Raw genomic sequence first — 12,706 nt, forward strand, 5'->3', positions numbered from 1 at the left:
GTCATTCTTGTCTAGTGGGGTTGGCCAGGAGGGAATCCATCGTTTGAGATAGGACAAGTATTTATACATATACAATTTATAGTAAATTTTGAAATTTTTAAAACTTATTCTATCTCACATGGTTTTCTACCGCACATTTGTCATAGGATAAAATCTGGAGCACAACATGTTCCCACACCTCGCCCCAATTTCAAGCAACCCCCAAGAATTAAAGTCTTGCAACTTCAATCTTGAAAGCCTCTGATTCGAAACCATCCCTCAGATCACACACAAGGGTGAAAAACGAGACGGCCCGGTACCCTCAACTGATTTAATGTTAGGTTCCAAATGATATCGTGATGACCCTCGCTTCCTTTGCTTAAACCTAGTCAAGGGGAGTTAGCAAGGTTGTGTCCGTTACTGAGGAGTGGAACGAATTGCAATCCACTGGAATTCGGTATTCATACTCCAATGACATAATTGCTCACTCGAGTAGAGGTCAATGAGTATGGGTATCACCTCTGCATCATGGTACAAGACTGGCCTCTGAGGCAATGATGAAGTCACTCAATGGTGACTGTACTGCAATGCTTCAGTATGAAATCAGGTAGAACTGATGCCCAAAGGAAAGTAAAACGAAGATGAATAATGGAGTTCCATACATCTTGATTCACTTTTACAAGGTAACACAGACTCCGCGAATGAAGGATGCTACTATCTGCAATGTCAGGCCAAGGACAGCTGCTGTGCCAGTACCAAGGTACCAAACTGGTGAAGTCCTATTCTACCTATCCGGTTGCCCTGGCAGTTGATTTTGCACTATGAAGTCCCAACAAAGACCCAGGAAACTCTGCTGTGATTCTTCCTCTCAAACCATACCCAGTTAACGTCCAGTGCACGGAGTTCCCACATACGAGCAGCAGGAATAAATTTTGTCTTAAGGCTCTTAGTCGCTTGATACAAGATGTTGAAGAATGACTGACAGGTTCCAGGCCGGAGGCCAGAACTTCTTAGACTGATCTGATAACCAGTAGGAGTGCAATAGGGAGTTTAGGCACTGATGAAATCTTGTTCCCCGTCACCATAGCTATTACTGTGTTGATACCTGCTATAAGTAGCAAGGGTAGACGTAACTTCAGTTTCCTTGACATACTCAGATGCTGTAGGTATTCAGCAACAACCTGGGCGGATGCTGTAGCAGGAGACAGTGTGTCCTTCAATCTGCAGTAGACTTCGAACTTCTTCCACTTGTCATCATAAAGAGAGCGTGTAGAAGTATGATGAGCTGAAGCGATTCTCAAGCAACTCTTCTGGAGTATGCTTTGGCGACAAAGATTTCTGCAAATGCGCCAAACGTGAAGATGTAGTTTCTGTGGGGATCTGTGTAGTCGATCTGAGTGAGGATGGATTAACACATCATCTCGGTTAGGTAGAGCCACTGGTTCTGGATCGGCGAGACTTACCGGTAACAGATCAATGAACCAACTCAAGCCTGCCAATAAGGTGTGACCAAAAGCAGTGCTATTCTGTTGGTGGAACGTAGCTTCTGTAACACTCAAGGTAGAATGGTCAGTGGTGGAAACGCATAGGCATTTAGGTTCTCCCACGAGAGTGCTAGAGCATCTGGGATTGGTGATACAAATCTGGGTAGCTGATTGTTGAATTTGGTTGCAAACAGGTCTATATGATGGTTGGTGATTGGGAGACAGATTGATCTGAAGATTTGTGGGTGTATCTTCCACTCTCTCGTAGACGGACAGTCTGATCAAGATAGAGCATCGGCGATGGCATTCTTTACTCCCAGTATGTGTCTGGCTCTTGCTGAGATTCACAGGGAGTCTATCAGATGAAAAAATTGGATCGCCCAACCAAGGTGTGCTGAACCTGTTGAACACAGATGATTGATATACAGACAATCGATTCGTCAAGCCACCATCAAAGATACAGATAGAACGACGAAGGATCATGCATGGAGATCATCGAACCCCAGGAACAGACGTAGAAGGGAACTCTTCCATAAATGTTGATTTGTCAAGCCACCACTGAATGTACTGAAATGACGAAGGTAGTAGGATCTGTGCATGGGGAGCAATTATCATGCTAAAGCACGATCGCTGTCTCGCTATAATGCTGCCTGGCTCACGCTTCACTGCTCTCTTCATTATTTCACAAAATGCAGGAGTCCCCTGTGCAGGTATTGCATGTGATAATACAGTGAAACTGTATAGTAGCCAGCGTGGTAGTCTACCGAGTTTCGAAGAACTACCAGTGTACCTCCAGTCAAATCCCTGTATATCACTGGTGCATTATCAGGTTGACCTCCATAAAAGCTGGTGGTGAATTATAGATATTGAAGGAGGATGTGTCAGTCTCTTTGCACTTGTATACAATCGTTGATGTAAGCCTCGAACACGATGCTTCGCCAATGCAGAAACTGAGTGATGTGTTTCATGATGTGGGTAAATAGCCATGGGTTGTAGAAATGCCAAACAGGAGGACCTTCAATTAGTAGTGGTTTGTAGAGCTTACCGGATCCAGCCCCATGAGCTGCTTCTGGGTTATGCACACCTCTGCAATGGAATGTAGATCTGGGTTGTTTTCTTGTTCTGGGCTGAAAAAAAGTTTCTGCTCCGAAAGAAATCTCGGGATTTGTCGGAACATACAATGCTGAGTGACTGAATCAAACAGACTTCTTGTACTTGCATCTTCTGTAGTTTCCAAAGTTCGACTGATACTTGGAACTGAGTATTTCACTCCACCTTGGTAAAAAAAATCATGGATGATCTCATTGAATAAATAAGGCCCTCACCATGGATGGTAAGGCAGGTCTACTCAGTAGCCGCTCACCCATGAGGTGTGATATGGCGGGTCAGGTTTTCTGGATCACATACAGTATATAAATGTACCAGATCCCAATCTTTGACTGTCACAGAAGTAGTCTGATGTCCATAAGCTCAACCATTAGCATTTGCCGAATCTGAGCCAGAGGTCAGCAGGTTCTTTCACCCTCTACAGGTTTTTACAGGCCATGTCAAAGAACCCTGCAATCTGAGTTATGCAGGGGCAAGGAGGTACCATAATCGTGGAGGGTATCCCTGTTTCACGGCGAAAGTAGATAGCAGATCGTCTGGGGTCTTGCTTTTAGACAATTGAAGATTGTCTGCTGCTATCCATGCCAGCAAGTGTGTCATATCTACAAGTTCAATGATAGCCTCAGATGTAGACAGGTCCTCCAAATATGTGGGAGAAGGAGAGGAGGTTCGTTGAATCGTTGACTTGTGAGATTGGCGAAATTGGAGGTAGGACTTGACAACTCGGAGGCATATCTGGAAGCTGTCACCATGGTTCACACCATCAAGTCCATGTTAGAGTGAGGTTGGGTATCTCGGGAATGATCCCAAAAGATAGGTAGGTTCGACTGAGTTGCTCTTGTAGCCTGCAGTGATTAGGTAGTGATGAGCAGGTTTGTCGAACATAACGACAAGTTTGAAGGCTGAGATGCAATGGCCGAGACAAAGGGGTTCTTCGTATGTGGATCGGTGTATGGGCTGTTTGCTGAAGGTGAGTCGCTGGTCAGAGAGATTGCAGTACAGAGCTGTTGGAGGCATCCGATGTATGGAATAGCCATCAGTGAACCTTAGGATCGCCAAATGAGTCAAAGACTGATGTCTGGCAGGAGTAGTGGGTTCAGTGGTATGGTGTTCAGAGAGAACCCCTGGAAGCATCTGTTTATTTGCCACAGTTTACAGCACGTCAGCACCCTAGTGTGACAAGAAAGAGAATGACTACACAAAGGGATCAAATGACCATCCGGAGAGCATGCTGCATGCATTGCAGAAGCTTAGCTGAGGCTACCAGACTGTCAAGGAAAGGGAGTAGCAGGGGTGTGTTTGGGCGAATGGTCAGAGAGGCCAAAAACTTCATTTACAGTTTGTTTCCACTCAGCTGTTGAACATGAAAGAGAGAGAGAAAAAAACACACAACAGAAACCTTATAAGGGCAACCATTATCACCCAGTCGGACAAGGGTGAACAAGAGTGAATACTGGCAAGGGGAAAAAAATCCAGCATATGTTAAGTACATGCAGGACAACTATAAACCTGACTTCACCTATGCTGACTTTGCAAGTGACTTCACGGCAGAGTCCTATGATGCTGAGGCTTGGGCTGAATTGTTTGCTGCTTCTGGGGCTAAGTATGATGTTAATCATTCAGTGAGAGAGTGGATGCTGTAGTGAAACCCAACTATTCCATGGCTGTTGAGTGAGTGAGTGAGTGAGTGAGTGAGTGAGTGAGTGAGTGAGTGAGTGAGTGAGTGAGTGAGTGAGTGAGTGAGTGAGTGAGTGAGTGAGTGAGTGAGTGAGTGAGTGAGTGAGTGAGGAGTGAGTGAGTGAGTGAGTGCATCTTAAGTACAGTGTCATAGCATACCTCTGAGAAACCATTTCTGGTGGTGTCCAACAATTTATTCCCAGTGAAAAAAAGCCTGGTAGTGTTGGTAAATGGAACCAATCACTGTGGCCTCTATTTGAACTTCAACCATGGATCCTGGCCAACCTCAGTTCGTGTTGTTTTCAGATACACCATCTTTATAACTAAACATTGTGGAGGGTTTTGCAACTGGGCGACGAATGTCAGTTTTAACTGGAACTCAATGATGGTTGGTCCCAAGAGAGATATTGTTGGTAATTATACATTAAGACTGATTTTAATCTCAAGACATTATTTATTCATTGTTCAATTTATTCATTCCAGTTTCTAAAAATGTTCCAATCCAAGTCATAAGATCTCGACTACTTTTCTACAATAAATTTTCTCAGTATTGTATGAAGAAACTTTCCCTGTTCTGGCAAATTCTGTACAACAGAACAAAAACAATCCAATCAATTTCGAAAGAAGCATTGGACTCCAGATGCATATTTTTGTCATTTCTCTCATTTGAACACCTAACGTTGTCAACAGGTGAGATGGCACGAGCACTCAAGTCAAAGACAAATCTTCACCTTGGCCTGTACCATTCTATGTATGAGTGGTTCAACCCTCTGTATCTACAGGACAAGGCCAACAACTTCACCACCACCAAGTTTGCTGAGGTCAGCTCAACTAAATACATTATTGAGGGTTATTCACTATTTCTATCATGTAAAGCTTATCTGGACTTAGCGATTCAACCGATTGTCAATACAACATGAGAATATGAAACCATGAAGCATTAAAATCAAATATATTTCAGCAAAAGACTATTCCTGAGCTGTATGAACTTGTGAACACCTATGAGCCCGACCTGTTGTGGTCTGATGGAGATGGGGAGGCCCCAGACACTTACTGGGGTTCCAAGGAGTTCCTAGCCTGGCTGTACAATGACAGGTATGTGTTCCTCAATGGGATTGCCACCCATCAATATTGGGACACTGTATAAATGTGACTTAATGCAAAACATGGCCCAAAACGACTTTGGCCTCCCATATCTTTTCTAGAAATGTATGTTCATCTATTGCCTGGAGTCCAACCTTTTACAATTTCATCAGTATCCATACAATTAGATGAGAAAAAGGAAAATTATGAAGGTTTCAAACAAAGAACAGCTTAAAGAAATCAAATCAATCTGCTCCAAGTTATTATAGATTTCCAACTTTAAATATCTCAACACAAATGTTTTAATAAGATATTTAAATTATAAATTATAATTCAGAGTTTTTTATATAATTATGTTTTATATTAAGTACAATAAAGTAAAACTATTTCTGAAATAACAAAAAATAAAAAAATATTTACACCACACCACCTTTAGCACAGCACTCCTGTTACCCAGTATTGGTTTTGACAATCAAAGTGAATGACCAAATATTTATTTATTTTCAAAATCATAACAATTACACTACTTCATAAGAAGTTACATCTTTCTATTATGCATAATGTATTCTAAAGTCTGGATTTCAAGACAGCACTTCCCGTCACAGCAACATGTAATTGTCCTTGTGTCCAATGGCTAAAACATCAATCTCCAGAATGTTTGTTTCTCACAGCCCAGTGAAGGACAGGGCCGTTGTCAACGACAGATGGGGAAAAGGGGACGCATGTCATCATGGGGGCTACTTGACATGTGGAGACAGGTTCAATCCAGGTAACATTTTACAAAATTGTTTGAGAACTGAGATTGTTCATGTACACTGAAAACTCAATATTTAAAAAGAAGCTTAAAATGCAGTCACAAAATATCATTGTATGTACATTGTGATTACTGAGGCGAAACAAAATCTAAACTTATCGGATCACTTTGACTTTAGAAAATGTCTCTTCACTGATTATCATTAAGTGTTTATGGTTTTATGCCACTTTTGGCAATATTCCAGCAATATCAAGGCGGGAGACACCATCATAACCATGTGGGGAATTGAACCTGGGTCTTCGGCATGATGAGCGAATGCTTTAAAAACTAGGCTACCCAACCACCCCTCGCCGATCATTAAGTATAGTTGTAATCATGACTGCATGCATGCACAATAACGTTGTGACAATACATATGATTCTGTTACCTGTTAAAGGAGTACTTCAGCCAAGGAAGTGGGAGGGTGGATTGACAATTGACAGGGGATCATGGGGATTTCGACGAGAGGCTGCCCTGGAAGAATATCTGACCATAGACGAAATTATAACACGGCTTGTTGAAGTTGTCAGGTCTGTACTTGCATAATCATACATCAACCAGTCAGGGAGTTTGACAGTCTGTGAGATATTTTTTTTATAATTTCCGGCAGACCAAAGGGATCCAATCATGGACATTAAATTCTTCCTGCTAAGAGGAAAGGGCCCCTGTGCCCAAAATAAATATAAGCATCATAACAATGATAAAAAATCTCAAGCTAATATTTTCAAGGTTGATATTTATCATTTCAGCTGTGGAGGGAACCTGGCAATCAATGTCAGTCCAACCAAATATGGCATGATTAGTCCGATCTTTGAGGAGAGACTGCGTCAGATGGGAGACTGGCTGAAGGTGAATGGAGAGGCCATCTACTCCTCCCAACCTTGGGTGGCCCAAAATGACACAGTCGCACCAGGAGTTTGGTAGGTACTTTATATATTCCACACCTTGGGTGGCACACAATGACACAATCACACCAGGAGTTTGGTAGGTACCTTATATATTCCACACCTTGGGTGGCCCAGAATGACACAGTCACTACCGGAGTGTAGTAGGTACTTTATATATTCCCCACCTTGGGTGGCCCAGAATGACACAGTCACACCAGGAGTTTGGTAGGTGCTTTATATATTCCACACCTTGGGTGGCCCAGATTGACAGTCTCACCTTGGTGTTCTTTACGACGTATTTTGACAATAAACTGCACATTGGTCCTCTGTTATATCATGCTATTTGGCTGGTGTAAACTACTAAGTGCAGAGCTATCATCTATATACTAACAGCTGAAAAGGATGGGATATGCTGCAGGATTAGTGTTCTTTTAAACTACACTGTGTGTTCTCTCTTCAGGTACACACAGAGAGCTGGGACAGTGTACGCCATTGTCCTCAACTGGCCACAACCAGGTCAACTCATCCTTGGATCAGCTTTGCCAAAAACTGGAATGAAAGTCAGCCTCCTTGGCTACACTGAAGGCTCTTTCTCCTGGCAGAATGCTTCACCCAAAGGAATCAGCATCACAATCCCTCCCATCCCTGTCAACCAAATGCCATGTCAGTGGGCATGGGTCTTCGCAATGTCATAAATGGTAGAGACAACTCATTGCAAGATCAGGAAAATATGGTTGATAATGGGACGGGCCTACACAATTATATACTTGGTTGACAATTGAATAGTTGACCTTTTCAACAACATAATTTGTTGACAATTAATTATGACCAGCTAATAATAAATGAAATGGCTGATAATGGGATGGTCCAGATAGACATTTTGCTCTTCAACTTAAATTTATGAGCTACAAATGAAAGTTCTGAATAAAATGAATGCTGCTTTGACTGCATATATGAACATTATAACCAATGTTTTCTTGCTTGTTTTTTTGTCCAACTTAATACATCTAATAAATCTTAAGAAACCTGACATGACAAAACATGTGTTGTAAGAGTAAGGGTTATCTCCCTTTAAATTGCATCGTTATAACTCAATGATTTATGCAACTATGCATGATGAAAAGTATGAATCTTTACTGTATTGTGACACAGATGTGAGGGAGAAATAAATTAACTACAAACATTCTGATCCAGGGCCAGATACCTTGCAGACATAAAGAGAGAGGCTAACCATTTCAGCAATGTGTGTAATGACACTGCGAACTGCTATACCTCATTATTGGACATCTAGCAGATATATTCGAAGATGTTACCCAGGTGTGGGCTACTACCATCTTTTGCATCGCTTGCGTGCATGCGTGCGTGCATGCAGGCGTGCGTCATATTAGCAATCTCAACTCCCTGGAGAGCATACAACTCTTGCAGCCACTGGGGGCACTGAGTTAGTGTGGCTTTCCCATCCTTACGAGGTACCCATTCACAGCTGGGTGGACTGGGACACATAGGCACAGTACTTTGTCCAAGTTTACTGCACGTTGCTGTACCCGCAACTAGGTGTTTGCACGTATTCATGTGGCTGGGGCGGGTATTATACCCAGAGAGTATCACAACTATTAAAAAGAACTCCTGACAGATGCTGACAAAGTAGAATGCCTCCCCCTTCCTGACGCCTTGGAGCAGGATACAGACACCGATACAGACTAAAGCTAGGACACTGAAACAACAGTCGTTGCTTTGTGCTATTACATGGTGTATGTTATAATATGATTGTGGACATGGGTGAGGATAGTGTAATAATCATAATGTCATAGTCTGGTTTTATATATTTCTTAGTCACTTTCATTCAAATGGCATGCCATGTTTCCAAGAACAGGTTATGTTGTATTATTTCCTGACTCCTCATTTACTGTAAAGTGTTCTGCTATATATTTCCTCTTTTTGCAAATTTAACTCCGGCATATAACTTGCACACAATATTTCACACAAATCACTTTTTTCCAGACCACATAGTTATGCAAACCTTTTCCTATGAGATACTTAACAAGTTTACAGAGTATGAAATAGTGTTAAGAGGTGGATATCAATATTAATTCTCAGTTCAAAAAATGACATTTAAATTTTTAGAAGTCATCAAATCATTAACGAAACAAAATACTACTCATTATTATATCTAACATGTCACATATCTAACATGACACATCTATGTCATCAAATACCTAATGTGATTATTCAGTGTTTTATTTAATCTGTGTGATGTAATCTTGATTCACTTACAACAGACTTGTAACAGACTTAATTTTTAGTATCAAAGGTCTTTAGCCTTCATCTATGTCATAGTCTAGTGTCATAGTTCTATTAAGTTTTATCATCCAAAACTGTGTTCCACAGGAGATATTGCTTGTGTGAGATCAGACGATATCTCCTAGGACATATCGTTTTGAGAGTAAATTTTGCACAATGCCCTGACAATGCTATGAGGTCATGAACTTGATGACATCACATTGCTATGGCATCGCTGCACTGCAAGTTCAATGGCAGTACTGTGTTCAGAGATGTACAGTTTTCATTGAAAGCTAATGAAGAGTGATTTTTGATGATAAATAGAATCTCACCCTCGGGTCTTCTGATATCAAATATATCAACACTCGTTGATCAAAGTAAATGTATAAACTCGTGGTGATATATTTGATATCAAAAGACACTCGGGTGAGATACTCTATATACCAAGCGGCTTAAATTATTACTCGGATTGTTACATTTATCCCTAATTTGACTTGATATGTAATGGTCGTGTCTGTGGTTGCATATTTAGGCTGAAGGGGTTGTTGTCGGCACAGTTACTACAGATATGTACCCCAGGTACGTTTCTGTACACAGAAATGTACCCTAGGCAAAATCAGAATACAGAAACGTACCCTTGGACGATTCCATTCTGAATTGTGGAGTTTTCTTGATCGGAACTGCATGTCATACTGTTGCTGAAGGGGTCGTTGTATTCTTGACTCGAACTGTCATGCTGTTGTATTAGATACATTTGATTGCTTTATGTAAGTAATGAGAATACACAGTAATGGATATTTCGCGATGCACATGAATACCACTCGCAATCAGTTGATCGGGAACAACTACATGCGGTTTCGGGTTTGATTGAAGAATATGGACTCGTCCGCCTTTAGGATACCGGGTACGTTTCTGTATTTTGACTTTGTTTAGGGTACATATCTGTATACAGAAGCATACCTGGGGTACATATCTGTAGTACCTGTACCGACAACGACCCCTCAGCCATATTTTGTGTATGTTTGTGACTGTGTTTGATTTTGATCTATTCAGTAATTTGAAACTATACTGTTTATGAATTTCTGTTTACATGTAATATAATATTGGAATAGTTAAAAATACTGAAACACGAACAATCATGAGTATTGTCTGTAATTATGAGTAAACTTACCTCTGGGTTGTGATAGCCTTTTCCTCCGTCACTTGGTGATGTGTTACAGACTCCCTTAGATAAAAATAAAACTGTAATAACAAAGGGAGGTAATCCTTACCTAGATAACCCTTGCTCCCTTCGGATTACTTCCCTTGATGCTCTCCTGCCAGTGACACTCTACCCATGTCATATTTTCCAATAGTAGTTGAACCTGTGAACATACAGTGGGGAGGTAATAAATGTCATTTCGGTGGGTGTACCGTGTACAACCCAGAGGTAAGTTTACTAATAATTACAGACAATACTCATGATTGTTCGTAATTATAGGCATAAACATTCCCTCTGGGTTGTGATAGCCAGAATCCCACATACGGAAGGCGGGAATGTTCATAGCTATCACATACCAGAGGAAACGAAACACCGGAGTATGATACCCCAATCTAGTGTTTTGTCTGTGTTTTTAACACATGAACAATTAATCATTATGAATTTAGTAAAATTCTTAATATATATGTTGAATATACTAAAATCACATAGTATGTGTCCACCACCAATAAAGGATGTTTAGGTGAGATAAGTTGGTTTTAGGGAATTATGGAATATTGCAGATTCATCGAAAAGATCTTAATTAGTATACAATGAATATGTGGTCATCATGATTCCCATGACGCCACATTCGGTGGTTATGACGCCACTTCCGTTGTTTACGCCACTTCTGGTTGTTATAACGCCACTTCGGGTTAATGTGATGTCCTCTCCAGTTGACTTAGTATAGTTGAAATGATAACAGTTATTCTTCATCATTCCCTCAAAATAGAAGTAATTAATAACAGCATAGAGATAAACACAACCCACACCTGAAGAGAGGATATGTTAGTATTGGGAGTCCTTCACCAATAGGCAAGTAATCTCACCTCTACTCCAATGGATTTCCCCTTAGGCTGACTGAGGCCACAACATTTTCGATTGAAACAGATGTCCAGGCAAGAGAGAGATGAAGCCAGCTCTCTGATCTCATGAGGAGTATTGAAAACGCAGGACGTGGAAATGATCTGGGTCACAATCCTGATAAGCAATGACAATAGTTTTGCGAAGCCAGGCTGATAAAGTATTCTTGGACAATTCAGTAGTAAGATGTTGCTTGCAGGGAATAAATAAATGACGTCGCTTATGGCGAAATGAGTCCATACAATCAAGGTACCATCGTAGAGCCCTAATAGGACACAGCAATTGAGATTTGTTGGAACGATCCGATATAGGTAAAGCCGGAATGGTATAGGATCTGGCGCCTAATGGACCATGTGCCGCAGTCTGTTTTTTTGCAACAAATTCTGGGAGCGTACGACATGAGAGACTGGCATAATGTTCAGTAAAACGGAGCGATCGAAAGTCAATGGCATGTAGTTCCGATACACGGGCTGCTGTAGCAAAGGCTAATAGGAAGGCTGTCTTGAAGGCCAAGTATTTGAGCGGCACAGATTGCAGGGGTTCAAATGGTGTCTTAAGGAGAGCACGCAAAACAATGCAAAGATCCCATTTTGGAAAAATTGATGGAGAAGATATATCCTGAAGTTGGAATGAGCAAATCAAACGATGTAAGGAAATTGCAGAGCCGACATGAAGACCTTGAAGATTGCAAACCAATGCAATTGCAGAAAGATAACCTTCTAAAGTACCCGCTTTAAGTTTCTTTTGTATGCGTAAATGGAGCAAAAAATCAGCTATCATGGGGATAGTGATAGTGTGGCCGATGAGCTGTCGCTCAGATCTCCATCGGGTAAAACATTTCCATCTGGCATCATAGAGGGCAGATGTGGATGGGCGTATGGCTTGAGATATGGCGTTAATAGTATTCGAGGCGAAACCTTGTTCCTGGAGGGTAGAGTGGAGAAGCGCCACACGCGAAGATTGAGAGCAGGTACGTTCGGATGAAGGAGTGACGAGCCCGGTTGAGTCAAGAGATTGTCCCATAGTGGAAGAATGAGAGGTTCGTCCAATAGGAATTTCAAGAGGAGTGGAAACCAGGGTCTGGTTGGCCATGCCAGTGCTACAAGGTAAATATCCCTTAGACAGTGATGTAGAAGAAGCTTGGAGAGCACATCCGGGATTACTTTGAAGGGCGGAAATGCATAAGCAATCATATTGTCCCAAGGAACTGACAATGCGTCCACGGCCCAAGCATTGGGATCGGGAACAGGGCTGATATAAACTGGAAGTTGAGCTGTCCGGCTGGTTGCAAACAGGTCTATGCATGGAGTTTCCC

At 41.5% G+C, this 12,706-nt stretch overlaps 1 protein-coding gene across 1 annotated transcript in view; it reads left to right on the forward strand.

The window, feature by feature from the left end:
* LOC124280755 (alpha-L-fucosidase-like) overlaps positions 1–7,981 on the forward strand; it is a 116,857-nt gene extending 108,876 nt beyond the window's left edge. Inside the window, exon 8 of the mRNA XM_046716734.1 lies at positions 7,471–7,981. Coding sequence (XP_046572690.1) covers positions 7,471–7,705 — 235 coding nt within the window. The 3' untranslated portion in view covers positions 7,706–7,981. The remainder of the gene's footprint in view (positions 1–7,470) is intronic.
* Positions 7,982–12,706: the final 4,725 nt, after the last annotated feature.

The sequence above is a fragment of the Haliotis rubra genome, unplaced genomic scaffold (assembly GCF_003918875.1).
Source record: "Haliotis rubra isolate DU_JTF1 unplaced genomic scaffold, ASM391887v1 Scf273, whole genome shotgun sequence".
NCBI classification, from domain to species: Eukaryota; Metazoa; Mollusca; class Gastropoda; order Lepetellida; family Haliotidae; genus Haliotis; species Haliotis rubra.